The sequence below is a fragment of the Amphiura filiformis genome, chromosome 17 (assembly GCF_039555335.1).
Source record: "Amphiura filiformis chromosome 17, Afil_fr2py, whole genome shotgun sequence".
In the NCBI taxonomy this organism is placed as follows: domain Eukaryota; kingdom Metazoa; phylum Echinodermata; class Ophiuroidea; order Amphilepidida; family Amphiuridae; genus Amphiura; species Amphiura filiformis.
In genome coordinates this window covers 23,780,160-23,807,220 of record NC_092644.1, presented here as the reverse complement: position 1 = coordinate 23,807,220, position 27,061 = coordinate 23,780,160, and the positions used below count along the sequence as shown (strand labels likewise).

General features: G+C 37.5%; 1 protein-coding gene across 1 annotated transcript in view; it reads left to right on the top strand.

Moving 5' to 3' along the window:
* The window catches only part of LOC140137497 (vinculin-like), an 82,217-nt gene that overhangs the window by 35,765 nt on the left and 19,391 nt on the right, over window positions 1-27,061 (top strand). Inside the window, 17 exon segments of the mRNA XM_072159214.1 lie at window positions 3,065-3,172; window positions 5,281-5,452; window positions 6,401-6,546; window positions 8,606-8,720; window positions 8,723-8,773; window positions 10,067-10,294; window positions 11,475-11,623; window positions 12,098-12,290; window positions 13,484-13,629; window positions 14,500-14,662; window positions 15,454-15,605; window positions 16,506-16,571; window positions 17,145-17,159; window positions 19,511-19,622; window positions 20,695-20,892; window positions 25,136-25,227; window positions 26,385-26,489. Coding sequence (XP_072015315.1) covers window positions 3,065-3,172; window positions 5,281-5,452; window positions 6,401-6,546; window positions 8,606-8,720; window positions 8,723-8,773; window positions 10,067-10,294; window positions 11,475-11,623; window positions 12,098-12,290; window positions 13,484-13,629; window positions 14,500-14,662; window positions 15,454-15,605; window positions 16,506-16,571; window positions 17,145-17,159; window positions 19,511-19,622; window positions 20,695-20,892; window positions 25,136-25,227; window positions 26,385-26,489 — 2,211 coding nt within the window.

The window sequence follows — 27,061 nt, the reverse complement described above, 5'->3', positions numbered from 1 at the left end:
TGTAGTGGTCCCTTGGCTTTTACCCATTCCCATCCCAACAATAATTATTTGAGGGAAACCATGGACTTTATCATAAAACAGGGAAAAGTTGGGTCAGTAATTCTTCCCTGCCTGGGCAATAGTGACTAGTGGTCATACTATAGGTAATAATACATAGTTTGCACACTAGGGAGCTCTGCTTTGCATATATATATTTCATACAAAATCCATTTTCTTTTTAGTTTTGACATCTACCTATCTAGGGAAGCATTTGGGATTCTAAGGGAAGAACCATCAATTAGTTAACAGCTCTATTGTCCAAGTTTATCTTCTCTTTTAAACCTCAGCTTCAGATCCAAATCCTTGATTATTCTGCCCTAGATGCAATAGTTCAGTCCCATTCTCCGAACTCTGCAACAGAAGAATTTTAATTCTAAGGCTTTATAAATCAGGGGCATGCAAGTCACCACATAATAAAAGAGCTGAAAACGCAAAAACCAGATAGCAAAAAGCTCAAAACACCTAGCAAAAAGCTGCAATTCGGAAAGATCCTATACTTTTATACAGAGCAAGTGTACTGGTACAAAAAAAAATGAAAATCAAAACAAAAAAGCTGTACTCTCACACCCCTGCAAATAAGAAATCACAGCTAGCTCTGAAAATAATAAAGAGCCTAGAGGTGTTTACCAGCCTGTCTTCCCTTTGAACCATTAGTCCTTAGATGCAATGGTTCAGTGTCCAGACTGTACCATCTAGGAAAGAATTTTATGTTTTTAGGGAAAACAGAATAGAACAACTCACAACACACCCATGTTCAGTCAGGGAAGGGAGGGAACAAGAAAATAAGGAAAAGTACATGTATATAGATAGCACCCTGGGGAGGCACTCAAATATGAAAGTGACATACCTGTGCCCACCAGCGTATGAAACTAGGGGTCTATCGGTGTGGAAATTTTAAGGAAAAAGGGGGTCATTCGGTGTTGGCAATGTCAAAAATGGAGCGATTTTGTATGGGAGCGCCTAAAATTTCACATCAATTTTGAGGAATAATTGTTCAAGAAAGGGGGTCATTCAGTATATAGGCTACTGAAAAAAACCAGGGTCATTAGGTGTAGGATTTGCTAAAAATAACCGGGTCTTTTCATGGGCTCATGACGTATATCAATATATGGGAATGCCCCCCGATATAGCAACCAACCTAAAATTTTCCCTTTTTGGTCCATTTTGAGGGTTTTCAGCTGGGGAAGAATTTGGGGATGGATGTGACACAGCGCGGTAGGGTGAGGGAATAATTTCAATTTTCTGGAAGAATAGACACCCCTGTCTGGTTTTTGATTGTTTTGTGTTGAAAAGGTTAATAAACATATATGTTTGACACAAAAATATAAGCTTTGTAGAAGTATATAATTATCATTGCAGCATAGTAATAAGACAGTGCCTTGTGATATAGGAGTAACATGTATATTGATTATATACTGCGCCAAGAAAGTATCCTTACACTTGGGGAAAATAATCACAATTTTAAAACTGAACCATATTGAGGTAACTTTGTTTTTTTAATAGATGCACTAGCTAATCCGGCACATTTTGACACCCCATTGAATCCAATGTGACTTCGAGAAGCAAAGTTACAAGCATTTGATTAGACAAAGGTCCAGTTTTAAAAGTGACACACTGGCCTATTCAAAACTCCACGGACTAGACATCTGGTTTGAGAGTGGTAAATGGCTAATTTGTGCGGGCCTTTAATTTAAAACAAAAGGAAGAAAAGAAAACTAAAGCAAAAGAGCTGACAAATAAAATGCAAGTTATGAAAAGTACAGAGAAGTAAAAACCGAAGAAAATACTGCTTTAAACAAGGCTTCATTGAAGAAACTGTGTAGTCTCTTTGTTGCGCTTGTTGGAATCTTTTTCCGCCTTGTATAGGCCAATTTGTCACTTTTAAAACTGGACCTTTGTCTATTCAATTGCTTGTATTTTTACTTCTTGAGGTCACATTGGATTCAATGCGGTGTCATAATGTGCAAGATTAGATAGTGCATCTTTTACAAAAACAAATTTACCCCAAAATGGTTCAGTTTTGAAATTGTGACTATTTTTCCAAGTGTAAGGATACTTTCTTGGCGCAGTATACATGATTGAGATGAGATTTTTATGCCGTCAGAATTCAGAAACCTAGGAATACATATAAATGTCTGTGTGCATAAGATTTCTTGCAGATTCCGTCATTTGACAAAGATTTGGTCAAATTTGTATTTTATGGCTGTCAATAGTCCAACATTACACAGTAGCCCAGGGCACTGTAATACTGCATAACTCGCAAATTCAATGTCCCAATCAACTGAAATTTAGGAAATAAGTTTTTTTGTGGATATCTATATAACCACATGATGTAAAAAGAGGGTCACGTTAAAATAATGAAATACCTCGCAAGTCTGTGTGTATGGACTCTGAATGGTGTTTCCAATATTCTTACATTTTATATGGAATTGAAAATATAATACTGCATACTTCCATGTAGTTCCTGTTGTATCTGAATATGTTGCAAATACTAAGATTCAAATTTGGTTTTATACAATTCAATATCCTGCTCTAGGTTATTGTATTCAATAACCTTATCCAATCCACTATGTTTCATATTGGGCCATTCCATTTAAAATTCACACTACCCCTGTGGAAGATTTTGGAAATATCTTCCGCAGGGGGAGTATGAATTTCAGATGGAATGAACACATTAAGCAGCTCCATTTGAATTTCAAACACCCTCTGAGAATGATTCAACCTGAATCTGGCCCTGAGGGAGAGTGAGGTTCAAATGGAGCTGCCAATATGTTCATTTCATTTGAAATTCATACTCCCTCTGTGGAAGATATTTCCAAAATCGTCCACAGGGGTAGTGTAGATTTTAAATGGAATAGCCCATTGAGTGCATGCTGACCTAATCCTGCAGAGCTTGGTCATCATAAAAAATACTGACATCATTTACACTTTCAAACTCAAGGTAAAACAATTCAATGTTTTTACACAAATTTCTTGACTTAGATTTTCTAAATGATTTTTTTGTTCTCTTGTTCCATTTCTACAGGTCTCTGAGCTTGTGATTCTCCATGAAGAAGCTGAAGATGGCAATGCTATGCCCGATCTTACGGCCCCTGTCCAGGCGGTCAGCTCAGCCGTTATCAACTTGGTCAGAGTGAGTATACCTATTGGTGGTTGTCATTTGTGATTACGATCCATGCCAGGGCCTCGATTTCAGCAAGAATCAGAAAATTGATTCTGGCAACGATTCTCCTAAACTAAGTTTGTTACAATCAGAATTGATTCTCCCGATTACCGTACTGACGGGAGTATAGTCCCACCCCGTTTTTGGGTGGACATTTTTCAAAATTGGGGGGTGGGACTATACTCGAATTTCAAAAAAAAAAAATAATAAGTTTTTTACTTTTTTCGGTTTTGTAGTGTCCCTGGACCTAGACCTAAATGCTAGGATCATTCATGGTTGACCTAAAAATTTTTTTTTTTAAATCAAGATGTTTTGTATTTTTAATATGAAAATTGATAATTTGTATTTCAAAATGCATTCAAATTCAATGCATTTTGAAATCATTAATAGAGTATGACATTAATAGAGTATGACAAATTATCAATTTTCATATTAAAAATACAAAACATCTTGACATTGTTTTTTTTTTTTTGGTCAACCATGAATTTTTTGGGGTGGGACTTTACTCGAAGGTGGGACTATACTCGCGTCAGTACGGTAATTATACCCATTCTGCAAACAGTAAGTTACGACGATCAGTTGATTCTCACTTGATTCTAGCAAGTGAGAATCAATTTTGATTCACGCAAAGCATGACAAAAATGTATACAATCTAAAATATATTTGTTCTTTTGGCCCAACAGGCCCAGATTTTGCATTTTGAGGATTTTTTTATTGGTTGTGAGGTAATCAAATATATAGTTGTAAGGCATAGGACATACCTTACACTTCCCACAATAGATTTCTTCTCTGTACTGATTTGCCATTCAGTGCAACATGGGTCGAGAGTGACAAGAAATACCTGAATTGCAAGATCTGGATGAACTCTGTCAAGAGAGGTATTTTTGTCGCTATTGACCTATGTTGTACTGGATAGAAATTTAGTACATGGAAGAAAAGCATTGTGAGAAGTGTAAGATACCTTCTTCTTGCAAAGTATTAAGTTATACAGCATACTTCATTTATAAGGCACACCTTGATTAGGACGACACAGGAATTGGCTCTTCGATCCCCATGTCTATAGTCTGTCTTGTCTCAAGTTGAGAGTAACACCATGTTGGATTTTGCAGACAAATCACCCTTCTATGTGTGTGTACACGCCTCATGGGTTTCGTGCGCGACTTGAATCTGCTACTGTGACATCCAACATGGCATTACTCTCAACTTGAGACCAGACACAGTATAGTCAAAAGTAACATGCTATTCCATTTAAATATCCATATACCCCCTATGGAAGACAAGACTTTAATCTACAACACATGGAGTACAAATTTCAAATGGGGTTACCTGAATGGGTGAATCCATTTGACATCTACACCCCCTGTGTGGGAGATTAAGATCATGTCTTCCACAGGGGGCATATGGATTTCAACTGTAATAGCCCAATGCTCCTGTCCTATTTGTTGTTACCTGTTCATGCAGTAAACATATGTTATGGCTATTGACTAAGTATGGTTCAGAGGTTAACAATATATATTACCTGTCTCTTCAGCATAAGAGTATTTCAACAGATTGACATTTAGGAAATTGAAAAGTAATTAGTTGGTGTTACTAATGGTGGTACCAGTAAATCAACTTAAAGGGACTTTGTGTAATTCCTGAAACCAGAACACCTTGAAATCCAGCAAAATTTGGAATATTTGTATTTTTGGATCAAGCATAGGCTAGATGGGCTAATGAACTGAGGTGCTCCTCTCCATACACACACCCCCACACACCCCCACCCCCCTACCAAAATTTTGTGTAAACTGGGGACATTTGTGTCTGGTTTCAATCGTACTCCCCTCCCCATAAACGTGCACCCTCCCCGTATTTTGTGTCAACTTGGGGCATTTGTGTGTTTTGTGGTTTTAATCGTACAAGCAGGGACAAAATGGCTGACACACAAAAACGCATACTGCCAACTGGGGACATCCCCAGTTGGAAGGTAGCTAGTTGATAAAAACATGAATAGTCCCCGCAAGTGGGTGATTTTTAAGTCCCCTCCCTCTGTTTGCATAAGACACCATCTGTTACTATTACTTATATCTTTATTTCAGGTTGGTAGGGAAACCTGTGAGACAGCATCAGATAAGATCCTGAAGCAAGAGATGCCACCAGCATTGAGTAGGGTAGAGGAAGCTGCCAACCTGTTAGTAGTAGCATGTGATATGCTTAGACAGGATCCGTACTCATCACCTGCAAGAAAAAAGCTTATTGATGGAGCTAGAGGTAAACAAACAAAAATTAGGAAAAAGTTGATTTAAGGAGCCAGATGTAAACAAAAAGAGGGTGTATATTTTACATCACCATATGTGATGCGATCAAGCAAAATCAGTTTGAAGTCAGGCTATTAAATTTTCAGTTTTCTACATGATTTTATGAAGCATGTGCAAACTAGATATAATTGCACAAAAACCATTTGAATTGAACATTCATTTCTAAAGATATGAACAGTTGAAGTGTTTCCAAAACAATAGGCAACAAAAGAAATTATTTGTTTGTTTAGTTGAAAATAAATATTTCCGACTTCCAACTGAATTTGCTTGATCACATCACATATACTTGTAAATACTTGCATATCAGTGCAAAAGCAACAAGTACATATCCATAAAATATTGCAATCCTTTACAATAGAGGCCATCAGCGTGACGTCATATGCCGCCATCTTGTGGGTACACGCTGCGATGGTCGTTTGATCTCCATGCTTGCGATGATGCGTGATACCAGCTGCATGGCAAGCTGCGCCCTGCGCGTAATGTCCGACGCATGAACACGCGTATCATTTGTACCCACAAGATGACGAAAGGCTGACGGCCTCTATTGCAGTTGCTTGTTTACGGTATGAAATCAAGCACATTATTACGTGTTCATGGCGTGATTTTACACAAGAGATTGTACCCAAAGATGCGAATTCAAGATTAAGACAGCTACCAATATTAATAGGTATCGTAGATTTACATGCTTCCTCATAACTTATGCTACTTGAAAGGCTAGGGTGTAGCCAACCACATCCCCAGGTTGCCTCGACCACAGCCCCATGGTTTTACATAATGGTAAAGCAACCTCTTATTACGGGGAGGTTGATACAGCCATATAAGATACACATGTATCTTTGCATAAAACTTTGGATGAATCTTGGCCCAGATGTTGATTTTTCTAATTCTTGGTTTGCTCTAGGTATTCTGGGAGGCACATCAGCTTTACTGTTGGCCTTTGATCAGCATGAAGTACGCAAAATCCTGAGGGTCTGCAAAGGTGTACTAGAAATACTGGCAGTTGCTGAGGTGGTAGAAAGCATGGGAGATTGCGTCACATTTGTCAAGGTATGTACATGTGCTGAGTCATGAATGGGATACTGGCCATAATAGAGACAGCAAAAGAACTAAGGTACCAGTTATGTTTACCCCTTTATATCCTAAACAGATATGTGACATGATCAAGAGGAATGAGTCACATATCGGCCCTGGTTGAAAGTGAGTTTTACACCTGTTTCTAAAGAGGAGATTTAGAGCTTTCAGAAACTGAAAACCCCATGTTGATACGACTTTTGTTTGTGAAGTTACAGCATTATATCAATCGCTGAAAACAATGTAAAACAAAAGAATTTAACATTTTCTTTGCCAATATCTGAAAATCAATATTGGCAACATCTGACTCATTTCCCTTGATCGTGTCACATATATGTCAAAATTTAAACCAGCAGCCAATACATGTACCCTTTAGCTCTGTGTAGAGTCATAAATGGGATACTGGCCATATACAGAGAGCAAAAGAACTTAAGTACCAGTTATGTTTACCCCTGTATATCCGTTTGTTACGTTTTACGTTTGTTACGTTTATTCATCTTTATTTCATTCAAATATAAAATATAACAGCATAACAATTAAACACAAACATTGAATGACGAGGTTCTCAGAAGGCCGGATGGCTTGTATTAAGAACCCCCTGTCCTAACAACAACAAAAAGTTTCAAAATAATAACAACAACAACAAAATATACCGCAAAATGTCAATACACAACCCACCCCCCCTCATTTACCCTAACCAAAAAACCAAAAAAAAAGCCTGTTTTGTGATCAAGAATATGCAAAAAAAAATTACTGTGATAAATTCAATACTATACATTAACTATATTACAGATAATACGATACACAATTAAATTACTACACAAAGACAACTATTTATGTCAAAATTAAAACTAGTTTCAATACCTGTACCCTTTAGCTCTGTGCAGAGTCATAAATGAGATACTGGCCATATACATACAGCAAAAGTACTAATTATGTTCACCCTGTATATCCTAAACAAAAATAAATATGTCAACATTAAAACCAGTTCCAATGCCTGTACCCCTTAACTCTGATTTAGAACCTTATTTGTTGAAATTTGTTGAGAATTGAAGACACGTTAATCAAAAAACCAAGGAAGGAACAAAATCAAAAGTTGCATTTTATTAATGTTCTAATCAATGGAAAGCACTGCCCGGGCACTGCGCTAGTTCTCTTGTTTGAGAATGCTTTGCGTACAAATCAAAAGGTCATCCAATGGAGCAATCTGCAACTTTTGAATTTGCATCTTCTGAGAGATTTGGGATAATAGTGTCTTTATTTTTTGACCAATTTCAATTAATGAGGTCTTAAATCCAAGCTAAAAGATGCAGCTATTGGCTGCTGGTTCTAATAATGACACATCTGCCTTTATTTAGGATATACAGGGTGAAAATAACTGGTTCCTTAATTCTTTGGGTGTCTGTATATTATAATGATGGCGTCCATCCAATCGTTTTAATGTTTAAAGGTGGGTGTGATGATCTGAATATTTTACATCTTACATTGAGGCTTACACCATTAAAGGAGTCGGTTTCCAAATTTTGAGGTACATTTCAAGAGGATGGAATGTTGCATTTGGATGGAAGGACGAGAGGAGCATGTATGGCCGAGTGGATAAGGCGCTTGACTCATAATCCATAGGTTGCGAGTTCGAACTTCACTTGTGTCAACATGTTGTGTCCTTGGGCAAGACACTTTATCCTCATTGCCTATTTGACCTGCGGTCACCATTAGAGTTTGAAATAAAACCTTACTAAACTTACTTTCATTGCTCCATTGATTTTGGTATTACAGTAGAAATGAGTGTGAAGACCACAACACAAACCCGTCCTTCCATCCAAATGCAACATTCCATCTTGAAAGGACAAGAATGTATGATTTTATGACCTGTTATTACAAATTGCGGGAAGTAAGGCTGTCAATCTGATCAAGAACTTTTAACTTGAAAGAAACATTATTTCAAGGCAAGATACGAAAATCTGTTTACATAATTATATATGGATAGCATTCTGATCTTTCTCTCTCTCTCTCTCTCTCTCTTTCTGTTTTTCAGAATTTAACACCAGGCATGACAGGTCTAGCAACAATGATCAACTCACGAGAGAAGGAATTGACTTACGAGGTGCATCGGGAATTACTTAAGACACATATGGCAAACGTCAAGAGTTTGACTCAGTACTAATATCAGGAATTAAAATATTCATCACAACACAAGGAATGGGTAAGCATAATGGTACAGATAGCGCCCTCAACAGGCAAAGTCTTGATGCTTTGTATGCAATTTCAATGAGAATTCTAGCATTTTCATGAGGGCTGATCATTTTATCGCTTGTGTCTAACAAATCATGCACAGCGTTGATTGGCCTGATTGCTTTGAAAATTATGCGGGAACAGGCAAAGAGCAGACATTGCAGAGTGGGCATAGCATTTTCGTCTCTCTTGCACTTCATGTGACGATTGGCCCTTATTTAAACAATTACGATGATGATGGACTTTTCTACACTGGGTTTCAGAGAAGAATGGCAGTCCCTTGCTCAGATTGACATGAGCATCCTGTTAATGAGCGACATACGCGGAGCTTTGTTTCCCAAAAGGAGCTGATCTGCGCTGACCATGGTTTTGACGCACAATCGGCCGATTAGATTATCGGTCTGTTGCTATGATTGTCACAAGATTGATTCAGCCAATTAAAACACTCTGAACGCTTTCAAAATGTAAACAACTGCCATTCTTCTCTGACAAAAATTGTAGTTGGCATACTGTCCATTTATTATTAGTCTAAATGTGTATGCTTATTCTTACACCTTTGCATATTGGTATGAGACAGACTGTCAGGTTTTTTGTAACAACTGTGATGTCGTCCACTCTGTTAAATGCCCTTTAAAAGAAAAACAGGTTTCTTCCCTTAATCTGAGCATATGTAGGTAATCAAAATTGCTGTAATCTGTGGCTTTTATGATTTTCACATTTTGGGGTTTTCATTTTAAAAATAGACAAATTTGACAATTGAAAACAATTTGGGAAAATAGAGAGAAAAGAAACCAAACATGAGTGCATAGCTATTTCTACTTCTAAGCCAAATGTTTCATTTTTTTAGAGTATTCTATGCCTTATCCCTAGGATAACATAAAACTGGGGTGTGTGTATACTGTGTGTGTGTTTATAGGGGTGGGGTTGTGGAGTGGGGTGTGTTCAACTGTTGGAATCCCAATCGAATATGAAGAATGAAGTGTGTTTTAACTTTTAAAAAAATAAATAAATGTAGATATTTATATAGTGCTTTATGCCGTAAACAGCCCCAAAGCGCTTTACATGCAAAGGAAGGATTTGCGATAAAGCGAGGGTCAAATGATGTCACACTTAGCGAAGTCACCCATGAAATACTCCCATACCTCGCTATGATAATGCAAATGCAGGATAGCAGCATGACAGTAATATACACACCTTTACTTGGAACCCCTACATCATTTCATATGAAAATAAAATACATATTCACTCCCCTTAAATTCCACAGGTGGCAAAGGCCAGGCTGAAGCACAAGAGAACCGTAACTTTGTCGTCAATAAGATGTCCCGTGAGATCCACGAGCTGATGCGCGTGTTGCAGCTGACCACGTATGATGAAGACGATTGGAACACAGATGATCTGACGGTTATGAGGAAAGCAATGAGTAACATAGCCGGTAACATGGGACCTGCTATGGACTGGTTGAGTAACCCTAATGCTGAAGCTGGTGGATTAGGTAATGATTTTTCTTGGTCACAGGGTGTGGTTTACTTATAAGCATGCAATGTGGTTGGTTCTGAGCTAGTGCAAAGACTGACACATTCATTTGAAGTGGGCATACCACTAAATGAATCTCCCATTGAAATACAGGTCAAAATAAAGCAACCTATGCTTGTGTTGCTAGCTAATGTGACAAAAATTTGAAAAGTTTCTTTGGATTTTTTGATACATATCCAGATGAACATTTGACAAGCACATGAACAGCGCCACCATTATTTGCAGCCTCCACAAATGCCTGCTTATTATTGCTGCTTAAGGATTAGTTTGGGAGGACAACTTTTTTACAAGATCAAGATGCACCGTTTTGTGATATTCTGAACATTGATCAAATGCATATCTATACAAGTGATCATAACAAGCAATTATGGTTAATCACCTTGCTCCCAAGGAACACCGACTTGTTTACAGTAACACCTATGTTTTTAACCAGTACCATTTCTACTATTTGGAGATGTGCCCAGTACCCTCTTATATTAAAATCTCATGGAGACTTTTTGCTTGTTCATATTTATATGATCAGAATTCTATTCGCTGCTCAAATATGCACAACCAAATGTTGCTGTATTGTATTGTATACTTATATAGTTGTTAACAAATATAACTCTTCAAAAAATGTTCAACATTTAAATGGCTACCAATATGCAATAATGTTTGCAGTAAATGTATCCGGTGTTTGATACCAAGGTCATTTCCTCTATGTCCCCTGTATTCCAACCCGTTTCCTTCCTTTCCTTTTCCAATACACCCGTATTGCTTCCCTTATTCCATTCTTATTCTTTTGCTGTGCTTTATTTCTTATCTTTCGTTCATATCCTTTATCTTCTGAACAATTGCCCTTCAGGTCCATTTTGTTTGCCTGAGTTATTTTTGCTGTAGTGGTTTTCCATGTTTATGTCATGCCTCAATTCATTTTTTGAAGAGGAGTATGCTTACTTTTTTAGCTGCAGTGAGCATTTTGATTAGCCCAACAGAGCAGTATGATTTGTTTCAGGGTCAGTCTGTTATATATACACTTTTGTCCACTTATGTTTATACATTCTATACAAAATGTCTATCACAAAATTCCTATTCATTGTTTTATCATTTGGGTACAATATCCTTTTGAAATTTGAATATGACCTTTGTTTGTTTTATAGGAGAGAAAGCGGTGCGTCAAATCTTGGAGGATGCCAGGAGGATCGCCGACAGGATGGAACCGGGTCCACATCAGCAGGCCATCTTGAAGTCTATTCAAGAGATCCAAGAAATGTTGGATGAATTGGCTGATTTAAGGTCAAAGGGTCAGGTAAGTCTGCGGTATTGCCATGGTTGTGCCTCATCAAAAGCAGAAAGTTTCCAATTGAATATAATTAATCCTATGATATTTTTCCAAATATTTTCAAAGCTAGACTTAACATCTCTGAACTCCGACATTTTTGTGTGTCGTCCATGGAATACTTACAGAACATTTAACAATGTACCCAGTAAACCTTTCATTTAAGTGTCTACTTGATGTTTGTATGTAATTTGTTGTGTAGATAATGCATGCAGAGTTCTGCATGAGTAAACCTTTGCAGGGCTCACACTTTAAGATGTAAATATTTATCGTTCAATTGTGGGCTTTTTGCGGCTTAACGTCTGAGGGAGTGTATTTTGCTCCCCAAGTGTATGCACTCTGCTATTCTGAGATCAAATTATTTTCTTGTTCCAAACTTCAAGGAAATTAAATGAAATATTGCTAATCCCATATGTTTACCTTTTCTTGTTTACACTAATGTAGGGCAACTCTCCACGAGCCAAACAGCTAGCTGAAGCTATCCAAGCTAGAATAAAGAACCTTGAACAGCAGGTCAGCCAGGCCGTCTCCATGGCAGCAAGAAGCGGTATCACCAGACCAGCCTACACCCTAGCAGGCAAAATGGAACAGGCCCAGAGGTGGCTGAATAACCCAGCATATGATGATAAGGGATTAGGTCAGTGGGTGTAAATCTTTGTTAATTGATAAAATGAAACCATTGAGATGTATGTTGATCATTTTTAGTTTGGTCAAACAAGGTGACCAAATTTTTGAATATTTCATTGTTTTTGGCAATTTAAAAATAATCATTTATCAAGAACCTTAATTCTACTTTTTGACAGGTTTTTGACATTTGTCACTTATTAATTGGGTAATATTGTTAAATGATTTTATGGACTCATTTATTCATTCATTTCATTCGGCTGGTAAGCAGGCGACTACAAAGTTTCTCCATGTACTACGATTTGAAGCCAAGGTGGTATTGGCATCTGGCAGTAAAAAGTTCCCCAACAGTTTTTGCACAAGACAAGTAGGATGTTCTTTGCCTTCTGGGTCTTCTTTTACCATGTAATGGGGTGTAGAGAGCATATCTTTTGCATGGTTCATATTCCTGCATCCTCAGGATATGTCCCAGGAATCATGGTTGTCCTGCCATACTCTACTCAAGTATGGCAGTAAATTTGGTAAACACTGTATCAAGCAACATAACAAGTTTATAGCAATCTTTTGAAAAATGTTGCATGATATCATGCAATGAGTGACTCACAATCATTCCTTCTCTACCAATTCAGATAGTTATACCTAAAATGGAAAATACCATGAGAAGACTACAACAATTATGTTTTATGACATTCATAATGGGCTATTCCAGTTGATATCCATACACCCCCTATGGAAGATATGACCTGAATCTTCCACAGAGGGAGTGTGCATTTCAAATGGAGTTACCTGAATGGGTGACTCCATTGGAAATTCACACTCCCTGTGTGAGAGATAGATTAAGGTCATGTCTTCCATAGGGGTGTATGGATTTCAAATAGAATAGAGGAAGTCATTGTGACATCAACGCCGCCATCTTGTGGATACGGAGTGCGTTGTTGCTAAGATCACTGCGTTGACGCTTCACTGAAGAGGTGCGTCAAGCGATGCGACTTCCGCGTAATCGGGGGCGTAATGTCTAACGCATGACATGCAGAACGGCAGTACCCACAAGATGGCGGATCCAGCGGAAAAGGCTGACAGCCTCTATGGACCAATGAACCGTTTCTCAGCTATAACACCAAAGAGGTATTATATAATATACAGAGATATTAGGCACAGTATATGTGGCACATTCTCATTATTAATGTCTATCTGCTTATTGGACAGGTCAGAGAGCCATAGCAGGTATTGTAGCACAGGGCAGAAAGGTTGCCAGAAGTCTCAAGGAGCCAGAAAGAGGGGACATGCTGAGGCTTTGTGATGAAGTAGAGACGCTATCTCAGAACCTGGCACAACAATGTCAACGAGGACTGGTAAGAAAGTGAATTTGAAGTGTTTGTATTCAGGAAAATTGGTATTGCGATTAAAGCAAACTCATAAGTTGCGTGTAATCAATTTCAGTGCTTTCATTTATTGAAATATTCTTGTCTTGATTCAGATATAATTGAAAATAATCAACTGTGGTTGACAATACACAGTCGCACACATCTTTATTATGGCTACAATTTTAATTGTAAAATGTTGATGATATAAATAAGTTTGAATTAAATTGAATTCAATGGAGGATTAGTATTTTTACATGTTTTTGTTGTTGTTTTTACGACAGAAAGTCACTTTTTCTGGGAAATGTTTTAGTCGCCCCCCCCCTCAAATAAACGCCCCCACCACTTTTTTCAACCAAGATGTTTCAAAAATTCTGATATTTCCATGCTATCTTGTGTAGTAATCTTACCAAGTTGCTCACATGGTCGGTAATAGCAGCAATAAATGGCGAAAATCTGCATCGGAACACCGGAAGTGAACCAGAAGTCAGTGTCAAAAGTTCATAGTTCGTCATTTTAGCGTGACTTTTAAGCTTACCTAATGGTTTTAATGGGAATTGTTGTGCTAAAACTGACCTCTAATAAACGCCCCCCCCCCTCCTTGGGAAAATGTAACGCCCCGTTTATTTGACAAAATACGGTATAATATTCTGCTGTCAAAGTAGCTCTTAAAATTAGGCATTTGAACAAATCTTTACCCCACTTCTGTATTTAACAAGAGTTGTTGCTTTACAAGTGTAAACTTTGACTATTCATTATGTTGATGTATTACTTTCAATTAAACTTTTCTTTATTCTATCTCATATAGGTTGACTCTCCACTTCATTTCAATTAAACCTTTCTTGATTCTATTTCATATAGGGTGACTCTCCACAAGCTCAAGCCGTTGCCAAGAGACTTGCCGAGAAGCTGTCATTACTTCAGACCAAGATTGAGTCTGCTATTACCACCCAAGTAGCCGATAGCTTTATGGATCCATATACTCCTATCAAAGAACTAGAAATTGCTGCCAAGGCTCCTCTAGGTAAATATAAGTATGGAAAGGATGTTGTTACTTCAAGTCAGTATGGTTGGGCACCTTCTCGAGGAATTACTTTAAGTTGCACATAGATAATTGCTCAACCAGAACAAGATAAAACTCACAAAAATTCAGATTTGTTCATGCAAGCGTACATATGCCAATTCCTTCAGAGTGTGCTGATTGAAGGAGGCATGTAGCGCACAGTGGCTCGGAAATGTTAACCCCATGAGAACTACCTGCCGATTGGCCAAAAAGAAGTTTTCATTATCAATTGGCCCAATCAGCAACATTGTTAGAATAATTTCACCACACAAAAAATTGGGGTGAATTATTTCCAAAGCTCCATTCTGATTGGTGATTAAAGTGAAGATATCATGTAATTGGCCAATCAGAGGCAATGTTAGATTGGCAGGTAGTCCCAAGGGGGTTAAGCCATTGGTGTTGTCACTCTTGTGCAGTAGGAAGACCAATACCTGGCATGTTAAAGGTCACAGACTCCTTCAAAAGAAGTAGGAGATCATCCTGGATTTGTTATCAGCACGAACCCCAATCCTAAATAGGATCCAGAATCATTCATATTTAAATGTTTTTGCACATGAGACAATGCTTAACAATATGATGAATGCACATAATATGTGACCTGTTCTGTCAAAATCAGACGGAATTGGGCACGTACATGTTACTGGTTACAGGGTTTTTCTGCCTACTTTAGCGCCCAGTTCTGTCTGATTTTGTAAGAACAGGTTACATATAGAAAGAAGAAGAAACCTAACCTCATCTTATATCATATACAGGTACACCTAACCGGGAACCCAACTACACAGCAAAGTCTCGCAATTTCATCGAGCATAACACAAAACTAGCTGATATCGCTCAGAGGCTAGGAGAAGCAGGTGGATGTAATGACAAGAGGGTTGTGGAAGAGATGAATGCAACAGCCAATCAGGTAAGTTACATATTCAAGCTGCTATTGCTTACAGGGAGAGTATGACTCAGTGGTTAGAATTCTTGCTTTTGGTGCATGACGTCCTGGGTTTGATTCCTGGCAGCAGAAAACTTGATGGGTATGGACTTTAATAGAGTTTGAATTTCATTGTTAACCTTGAGATTAAATTCAGACTTTCTCTTTCCCCATGGTGTGTATAGAGTTGTGTTGGAGAATCATGAGGGAATTCTGTCCCTTGGAGGGGATGTTAAGCTTTCTGTTCTGTTTACAGATGAGAAATGTCTTTACATAGCTCACAGTCAGTTTTGAGAAGAGTAGGGTGTTAACCCTTTACTGTCCCAACTTATCCCTAACTAACAAGCTTAATAATATAAGAGGTTTTCTTGGTTATCCAGGGTTGTAAAAATCCAAACAACTCAAATAGGATATTCCAGTTGTAAATCAATATACCCTTGATGGAAGACATGACATGTTCTTAATCTTCCACACATGGGGTGTGTAGATTTCAAATGCAGTCACCCATTCAGGTAATCCCATTTGAAATTTACACAACCCTGTGACTGCGGCTTGGCCTGAAATTACTTCAACATGTTCAAAAGTTGCTTATTGCTAAATTGTGCAGAGCTCTAAAAATTTTGAATTTTCAATTTAGCTTTAGAAAATGTGATTTATAGTTGTAGGTTGTTAAATTTTTGTTGATGTTTACATTTATATTGCTAGCTTTACGATTTTCTTTCACAAGGGTTTTGCTTGTGACCCTTTTTCAAGTTTCTTACAACCCCAAAAAGGGTTGCGGCCCACAGTGTGGGAACCACTGCATCAATTTATGTCTCACTCAATATATTCAAATGTTTTGAAATTGAGGTAATTGAAATTGTTTTTCTTTTTTTCCACATACAGCTGCGTGAGTTGGCTCCTCAAGTGGTGTCTGCTGGTCGAATTCTGCTGAACAACCCAGATAATGAAGTAAGTTAACCCAGCTGCTAAGTCTTTTCTTTTTTCACTACATGTCAGAGAAGACATCATACATTCCCCACAATGCATTTCTTCCCTATACTGATTTGCTATTCAGTGCAACATGGATCGGATAGTGATAAAAAATGCCTCAATTAGCAGAGATCATCCAGATCTTGCAATAGAGGTACTTCTTATCACTATCAACCTATAGTGCATTGAATAGCCCTGACTCCAGGAGGAGTGTTGGCCAGTACTAAATCAAGATCAAGATAGCCAATCAGTACAGGGGACAAAATGCATTGTGGGTAGTGTAAGATATCTTCTATGACTATCAGCATTGCAACGGATTTTATTTTCAAATGTTAAATTTTAGAACTTGTGTAAAGTATATCATCTAGGCATACTTATAAAAGTATATGGTATATGTCACCCTTTCTTTAAAAAAAATACCACATTTTTCACATAGAATAATTTTGGTTATAGGCCCAATTTCATCAATTTTGAATTATTTACATAAAAAATTTTTTAAATGACACCTAATCTAAAATTGTTCCATTCTCATTACCCATAACTACACGGAAGATGTTTGTATCTAACGTAAGTACACACCAGTGACTGCACCAGTTTCTTAACAAACTTTTCTTCTTCAAAGTTCTGTGAATGTTTTTTTCTATGCATTTCTGAGCTTTCTATTACATTCTTTGAAGCATATCCAGTTTGTTGAAATTTGTTATTTGAGAAACTTTTCTAAAGTTTTGTGAATGTTTCTGTGAGATTCTTTAAGCTTACAAGTTTGTTCAACTTTCTGAAAAATAACAAGCTAGTTGGAATTTATAACTTGAGAAAGAGAATGTTCTTTGTTTTGTGTATTTTCAAACTCCCCTGTATAAAGTGTTTACTAAGGTTATTGAAATTGGCAATTCTAAGATTTCTAATTTTAACATAACCCATTGTACATTCGCTAAGATGTTTCAGCTAAGGTTGTGACATACAAAGAGAAAACATTTTTACTGTCTTTTGCCATAGGATTGTTAACTGTATAGCACATACTTTGGAAACACAAAATCATCATCCTCTACAAGTTGCATCCTTTTCCCATGTGAGGGTCATTGAAAAAAGTTGACAAAGCGACTGCAGGGCCATCTTCCCATGTGATCCAATTGCGCAAGCCTCCAAGACTACATATATGTACAAAATCACATGCATGGCTTGCTATCTCAGGCAGCACTCAAAATAGACAGGGGCTAAGTAAGGGTGATTCGCCAAAATAGCCCTAAAAATTACAGGGGTTATTTTTTTAGAAAGTAGCCCCTGAAAGGAAACTATTTTATTTTGAAGCTTGTGATTCAAAGTAAACAGGGGTTTGGAGTATTTAGCCCAACAACCTTTCTTCCCATCTTCCCATCTTCCCCTTAGGCAAGTTAGGGTTAAATAACAGTCACATACCTTCCCTTCATGGAGGCCTTACTAAGGCAACAATATCTGGTCAAACTATACACACTAGGGCACCTGGATCTAAGTGACCATTCAAGTAATATGAGTAACAGGTGTTGAGTCACTCAATACCACTATTGTAAATATTTTATGAAGCAATTTTGATTGTCTTCCCATGCAGTTGACCCAAATTGCATGTGTATCTTTTTTTCCTAAGTAGTTCATGTTGCTGCACATGTTTCTAGAGTTACCTGCAGATTATTTTTATTTTGAATTATGCTTTTTGTATTTTGTTTTGGGTTGTTGCATATACCATAAAGATGTGTGTAATGGCACACATGGACTCCTTTGCCTTAGGTAAATTTCACGTACAAATAAAGAGCTCTCTCCTCTGAAAATCTCGACAAGAATAAAGGGCCTGTGCCCTTATTTGTTGGTGGGATTTTTATGAGAGAACACTTTTAGTTTGTGCCTAAAATTCCAGTTCAATATGTTGAAGGAGCCCATATGCGCCATTAGGCGAATCTTTATATATTTTTCTCAGCTAGCTGCAGGTTATTGTTTGATTAGTGCCATGATTTTGTATATATCTTTTTGTTGTTGCTGTTATTGTTTAGATTTTCTGCTTTTCTGTTTCAAGCTTTGCCAACATGGATCATGTGTTCAATTAGAAATGCAAATAGCAAGAATATTGTTGGGGTCAATGCTCTGCATGCTGGCCATAGGCTTCAAAATGAAAGTCCAAGTTTTGAGATATTATCTCAAAATATCAAGAAATATCTCAAGAACCACTGAACCAATATTAGGCTTGTTTGTACTCACTTTAATACACTTTTCATGCCGTTTCCAAATGTGGTCATGAAATTGTAAAATTCTGAAATTTTTTGAATTTTTAAATAAAATTTTGAAACTTGTCATCTGCAGTCGACACCCACGTGGATGGTGTATGTGGTCAGTGCTAAATTACTGGTCCAAGCATGCAATATGAATATGTGAAGATGTTTCCCCTGTAAATCAATGCAAAATTCACTTTTCGTAGTAGTTGATCACGCTGTGTGTTGTCATCCTGTATTGTGTGTTGTCAAGGCTAATCTGTAGTAAACCATGCACAAAGTCTGCTATTACTGCACAATTCCTAGTGTGAGCTACATGGCTATTCCATTTAAAATTTACACTACCCATGTTGTAAATTTTTTAAATATCTGCCACAGGGGGAGTATTAATTTCAAATGGAATGAACACATTAGGCAGCTCCAATTGAATTTCATACACCTTTGAGGAAAATTCAATCTGAATCTTCCACAGAGTGAGGGTGAGTTTCAAATGGGGCTGCCTTATGTGCTCATTCCATTTGAAATTCATACTCCCCCTGTGGCAGATATTTCCAAAATCTTCCACAGGGGGTGTATGGATTTTAAATGGAATAGCCCAATTTCTCATTTAGTTTGTTGGGTAATTTTGATATTTAGCATTATTTTATTATGATGAGAAACCAACACTTTATTTCCCTGCAGGTGGCGAGAGAACATTTTGAATTGTTGAAAGACGAATGGACGAAAGGAATGCAGAAGTTGACTGGCCTAGTTGACCAGGCTACAGACACTGTCAAATTCATTGAAGCTACAGGTATATATATATATAGACAAAGCCACACATTAAGAATCGGCATTTCCCAGGAAAATGGCAAGATAGTAACATGATCACAAGGATAGTCTTATAATTAGGGTCTGATTTTTCGCCCCAGGCCACTCAACATGCCCTACATCTAGTAGGACTACAACTGGTCAGTTAGACTCTCGCTTCCACATCTGTTTTTTGAAGTGATAGCTTTAAAAAAAATTGATTGTAAATGCATGGTGGTATGTTGTAGCTTTTTGAACCCCATGAGCACTACCAGCCAAATTATCAACCTCTAAGAACTATATTGATTGGTTACAAAAAGGGCTATATCATAGATTGAGCCAATCAGAAATATGGTAAAAATAGTCAGTAGGGTTGAAGGGGATTATATTTAGCTTAAAATTGCTAAGAGTTCTATAAGGTCTATTTTGATTGGTTAATCAGATGATTATATTATGCAATTAACCAATCAGGGGCACTGTAAGAAAGACAGTTAGTGCCCATAAGCCTTTTTGAAGAATGGCGTACCCAATAGGAGGGCGCTGATCAGTGCGGGCAAAGCCTTTTGAATTTCCCAATAAATTCAAAAGACTTTACCCAAATTGAACAGTGCCCTCCCATTGTGGCTGCCATTCTTCGAAAAATGCTTATGGGGTTACGTATGCTGCAATGAAAATTTATGAATGGCATGGCAATATTTTTGTACTTATCTTTTCTTAAAATTAATATTTTGGCAGATAATAGTGTTAGATTTGGTCAATGGGCTATACCACTTGATATCCATACACCCCCTATAGAAGACACGACCTTAAATCTCCCACACAGGGAGTGTGCATTTCAAATTCAGTTGCCTGTTTCAGTAACCTCATTTGAAATTCACACTCCCTGTATGGAAGATTAAGGTCATGTCTTCCATAGGGGGTGTATGGATTTCAACTATAACAGTCCAGTCAATCTACATCCTTATCTTTTATTTGATCAAATTTCAGGCCCTAAAATGCTTGCAATAAAATGTGAAGATACAACACAAGAGAAATTTCTTAATAGAAGAGTGTCACTTTTATTTGACATATTACAGAGGCTGGTATGAAGAGGGATGCTGCAATGGTAGCACAAGCTATCCATGAAAAGAACCCACAGAACATTGTGATGGGAGCAGGTAATATGGCAAGGCGGGCAGATCGTGTCATCCAGGTAGCGGGCCAGGAGGCTGATAATTCAGATGATCCTAAGTTTGTAAACGATGTCAGAGCAGCCACAGAGAAAGTGAAAAACAGTAAGTGAAATGTTTGCCCTTAAAATATAAAAACATTTTTTCTGAACTCATGAAATAGATGCATTTGTAGGATTGTAGAAATTAAACTTGGTTAAATTTTATGATTGCCAAATCCATAAAATACTCACTAGTTTTAGACTTTCGCCATCTCGGCTGATGGCTTCTTCAGAAATGACCATTGGGATCCACTTTTCCTGCGGTTTTGGTGAGACAGGTTGTCCTTTTGGAGTTAGACTAAAAGAGCACCAGAAAGATGCGGAAAAAGTCGCTAACAGAAAATATACCAGAAAAAATAGAACAGTATCAACTTCGGAATTAAACAAATCTGTCATAACCGACCACATTGCAATTGAAAACCATGTCATCAATTGGGAGGAGCCGAAGCTACTTGACAAAGACGGGAACCAACAAACAAGACTTATCAGAGAAGCGATTTGGATTAGAAGTCGGGGGGACAAAATAGTCAACAGGGACATCTGCAGCTACTCTCTAGACCATGTATACGATCCACTTATAAGAACCAAGCCTCCGAGAGATGAGAAAATCACCAAAGCAGCGGCCAAAACCAAGGGAAAAGTGGATCCCAATGGTCATTTCTGAAGAAGCCATCAGCCGAGATGAAGAAAGTTAATTAATATTCATTAACTTTATTAAAAAACTAAATGGTTACCCTTTTCCTGATATAACTAACAAATTAACTCTTAGGGTTAAATTATAAGAACTAGCCCTACAGCATAATTCCTAAGTTGCCAGCCAGAATAATGAAGTAAGCAAGTAACATACACTTCTATAGGATGTACCTTCTGTTCCCATTTTGACCAAAGCACCTGTGTATTTTTTTGATTTTTGACAGAAACTAACAGAATAATGCCTAAAAGTATAATTTTTTAACAGTTTGTCATAAAAACGATTTTCTACAAGTTACAACTGTTTGTACCGGGGCGTGCCTGTTGTCAGGTCGATGACAGAATAGACATACATAACAAGCTTGAATAATAATACAATATTGTACAACTGAGTGACCCGACTGTATTAATCTGCACATTTGTGGAATATTGCATTGGCGAGTTGTGAGTTACTTTGCAGAGTTTTTAAACTATGCACGTTGGGTGGCGTAACATGGTAATGGGTGTGGGTGGGGTGCTTGTGTTAGGGTGTGATTATGCATGATGTAGGCTTTGTGTGATAGTAAAACAAAACAGGACCCATCTTGACCATTTAAAATGGATTTGTGGCATATTCAAAATTGATCCGTTGTCCAATACAAAAACAGCAAATTTGGCCGATTCCAATTAAGTGCCAGCTGGGGCATGTGTAAAAGGTACAAAATATGTCAAAAAATTAGGTTGGGAAATGTTGTACCAATTTCATGTTAAAACATCATCAATTATGCCTTTCAAATGATTGTGCATTTTCCTGATTTTTGCCCTTACCTGGTGGCATTATTTTCATAGAGTGATTTGAGGTTAAAAGTTTGAGACTTAAGGGGTGTCTACTGTCTATTCTTCCAGAAAATCAAAATTATTCCCTCACGCTATCACATTGTGGCCACATCCTTCCCTAGATTTTACCCAACCAGAATCCCATAGAAATGGGCCCGAAAGAAAAATATCATGTTGGCTGCATATGTATTACACTTTTCCTTATTGTTTCTTCTGTTTTCCCTTCTCTGACTGGAAGTTGGTGAGTATTTGTCAGAAACTCTCTTTATACAACTGTTAGCTATAATTGTGAGTTGTTGTTCTGTATGTCTTCCCTGACAAACCTCAAATTCTTCCCTAGATGGTACAGTCTGTACACTGAACCTTTGCAGCATCCATGAATCCTGTTGAAATTTCTTCTGTTTTTTTTACCCACTCCCCCTTTGTTTTCTTTTCTTTATTTACAAAACAAAAAATGCTTCCCCTAAGGGATAATATTATTCTCTCCCCTTTGGGGGCGAATTACGGAAGAATGGTTTGAGTGAATGAAACATTCATGCAATATGAAGGTATATGCTGAAATGTATCATTTTTAATTGTATTTCTTTTTGTTCAGAATCAAATAAAGACACCCAAAAAAGACAGTGTCAGTAAGTTATGGGTTACAGGTCGATAGTCTAAACATGTAAAGCTCATTCGTCGAAAAACCCAGTAACTTAATTAAATACCCTAAACCTTACCCCAACCATAACCCTAAACATGGCCCTAACCTTTAACCTAAGCTTTAATCCTAAAAGATACTTGTAGCAATGCAACTTGTTCTCTCCAAATTAGACTACGCTAATGCTCTTCTATCTGGTTGCAGGTCGACCGATATTGCTCGTCTCCAGCGCTTACAGAACAGAGCTGCTCGCATTGTATTCCAAGTCCCTCGCCGCCACTCGTCATCCAAGCTTCTTGACTCCCTCCACTGGCTACCCATCGAAAAATGCATCATGTTCAAAATCCTCATATACATCTACAAGTCACTGAATGATCTGTCACCAATCTACCTGTCTGATTGTTTGACGATCTATATCCCAACCAGAGAGGGTTTACGCTCGGCGTTAGACGCAACTCGTCTAGTTGTCCCTAGGAGCAGCAGATTAATTGGTGATAGGTCTTTCAGTGTACAGGGACCCAAACTGTGGAACAATATCCCTTTAAACATCAGAGTTTCCCCCACTGTAGATAATTTTAAGAGTAACCTAAAAACTCACTTGTACTGATTGTTGCTGTTTTTAGGCCTTTTTTCAGGTATTATATTTTCTGTTTGTATTTTGTATCTTTGTAAAGTGCTTTGATCAGGTTGGAAAAGCGCTATTTAACGTAAGCCTAGCCCTATAACCCCAAACCATACCTAACTCTGACCCTAACCCTAGCCTAATCTATCCCTAACACTTACTCTAACTAACTCTATTGCTTACCCTAACCCTATCCCTAATCTTAACCCTACCCCAAATCCTAACCTAAAATGTCCTAAACCCTCAAAAAATTTTGACTAATGACCTTTCGGACAAATGGACTGTTCCCAAGTGATGAACCTAACATAAAGCGCTGTTGACAAGACAAGTTGTGCATATTCACCCACCTTACCTACACATCCCACCCCGCAACCCTTACTACACAAACCACACTCCATCCACTACATACATCCCTGTGTATTTATATTAAGAAGTACACACCAGTTTTTTTAGTTAAATGGCTAAAAAAAAATATGGTTCCTACTATCCAACCCATCTCAAGCTCATTAGATTCTGTGTAGAAGAGATAAATCGTCTTAGTCAAAGACACAATATGCAGTGTCTGCTAGGGCTTGAAACCACAGGTTATAAACCACTAATAGTTCTGGAAATACGAAAAGTAACTATTTGTTTGCATGGCATCTGAAAAGACTGCTTTAAAGTTATATAGCTAAAAAAGTACATTTTGGGGTTTGATACTTCGAAATGGTATATTTTCTCTCATTATATGATATTTTTGTTGTAATATTACCAAAATTCATCCGCACAGCATTGGTTTTTAGTAAATATTCAACCTACCATATTGTAACTTTCAGCTTCGAGGACGCACTGCCATTGTGTTTTCGGTTCAGCGCGTTAAAACAAGGAAAGTCTCAGGTCGTTGAGTTTTTGATCATTTGGTATCTAAATCATATAGTTTCACCTGATATTAATGGTGTTTAATTGTGAGAGTTCTGAATATGAAAAAATTCCACCCAAAATTAGCCATTTTCCCATTGAAAAGCATGTAATAGATAATTTGTGGTGTTGAACCCACAATCCTTTGGTAAATAATAGCCATGTGTGCTACTGCTAGACTCCAGTGGCGGCCCCAGGAAATTTTCCTGGAGCGCAATGCAGGAAGCAATTTTTTGGGGTGGAGGGAGGCAAAATCCAACAGTGCAGTAAAGCCAAATATTTTCTTGGGGAGTATCCCCCCCCCCCACCATACTGCCCCTTGGTTACTCACTGCTAAAGTTTGTTCAGCTTATAATAGGTGAAAAAATAAGACATACATTACATGTATTGATATAGAATGGCAGGCGTGCATTATGTAATGCACAGTTGGCACTTTGTTGATGTGCGAAACAACAAAAGCAATTTTTGGCCTATTATAAGCCGATAAAACTTTAAATACAGGTGTAGTGGAGGTGTGATAGATAAAGTGATAGATATTCAAAATATTATTTTTGCCAACTAATATCGTCGATACAAGATCATTTTTAGCTGAATAGCACAGATTAACTTTCAAGAATGTATGCAATCTGTTTTGTTTGTTAGGTGTGTCACCAATGATAGCTGGTGCCAAAGAAGTGACTGTCAACCCAGGTGACTTAGATGCTCAACATCGCTGGCATAGTGCCCAACAAGGGGTAAGATAAGATTAATACATTTACCATACACTAACATGTGTATTAACTTAGAGACATGTTTTGGTTTTTTGTTTTATTTTCAAACCTTAGCCCCCTGAGCACTACCTGTCGATGTAACATTGCCTCTGATTGGTCAATTACATGATATCTTCACTTTAATCACCAATCAGAATGGAGCTTTGCAAATAATTCACCGCAATTATTTTGTGTGATGAAATTATTCTAATTAACAATGTTGCTGATTGGTCCAGTTGATAATGAAAACTTCTTTTTGACCAATCGACAGGAAGTTCTCATGGGGTTAAACATGTTAATTTGTATGAACCAGATGTTGTTCATACCAAACAATGGATTAAGCTAAGAGCTTGTTATGAACTCGCCTCTCCTCCCCAAGAAGGTTAGACCCAATTAGTGTATTTTGTGTAGCCAAGTGAATAATGTGGTAAAGTTAGTCTACAATAATATTATTGTGTAGCAGTAATGTGCAATTTGCATTCAAATAGATTTACTTTAAATGTTGTAAGTTTGCACTATCAGATGTCCTCTTTTAATTTCAGCCAGAACAAATGAGGTAAAACAAAGAATCACTGTTTCATTCCAGCGCTTTTATTGTCCATGTGTATCAATGCATTGGCAAGTAAAACTGGGACCCTGGTTTTATTATAAAAACTAATAATTTTACTGTAATTTAAGAATTTCAGGCTTAGTCTTTTACAGGGTATTTAAGTACGTCATTGAGTATTACAATGATGCAAAAAGTAGAGAGATTCAAGGAAAATTGAGGGCGTCCATGTGAGCAAATTGCACATTATGGCTTTGATAGACTGCCATATAATGTAGTACTTCTGTGGTAGTTGTACTTTGATTGTACATGCATTCGCATGAAAATTGGATTAATATGGATGTTGTAATGTAAAATATATGTAGTATATAAATATATATATATGTAATTCTCATGGTGCAATATAGTAATAAATCTTCTTTAAATATGAATACTTGATTGTATCTTTTAGCTCATTTGAAACTGATAATATCATAAATTTGATCTAATTTCATTTATTTTCGTGAAATTATGACATGAATTTTGATGGAACATCTTTGCCTTATGTATGTGGTTAAAACTTTCTATGCTTTTGAATTTTCAACTTGTTAAACAGCTGATAAGGTCAGTCGGCGATCTCAAGGCACCATTCACAGTGGTCATCCCACCAAGCATGATGTCACCGCCGATCCCACCGCCGCCGATGCCATGGGGTGAAGAGGTTAAACACAAAACTAATTCTTTATATGTGTGCTTTTTTCACCCACCCTGTACAATCACGCTATGCATGCTAGGTGATTGCCATAATGTTATCAAAACTCTTGTCGTCTTTTTCATTTGTTTGACGTTTGATTATCATGTTTCTACTCCCCATTAGCAGGAACATTGTAGTGTGTGTTGTTTGTAGTCACGGTAACGTATGATCACAACACCAAAATGATGGTTCAGCATCGGAGAGACGTATGTCCATAAGCTGCTGTGTGTATACACAAGATCATTATGGCTATGGGCAGTCATGAGGTCATGCATACAGTTGCTACCGCTGAAGAACAGCACACATGCGTCCTGTTGATCGCGTTATAAGTATGTGGTCACACCAGGATCATGCTATGCTGCGCGGCTGGGTTAGCAAATGAAGTGTCAATGCTTCAAGCTTTTCCATGATGTAGTTCAATCAGCCAATTGGAACCCAAAACGGTAAAAAAGTGTCATTCTTTGTAATTGTAGAGTGAACTTGTGCATATATCATAGCCAATTATACATAAAGCAGCTAAATGGACATACGTCCTTTTG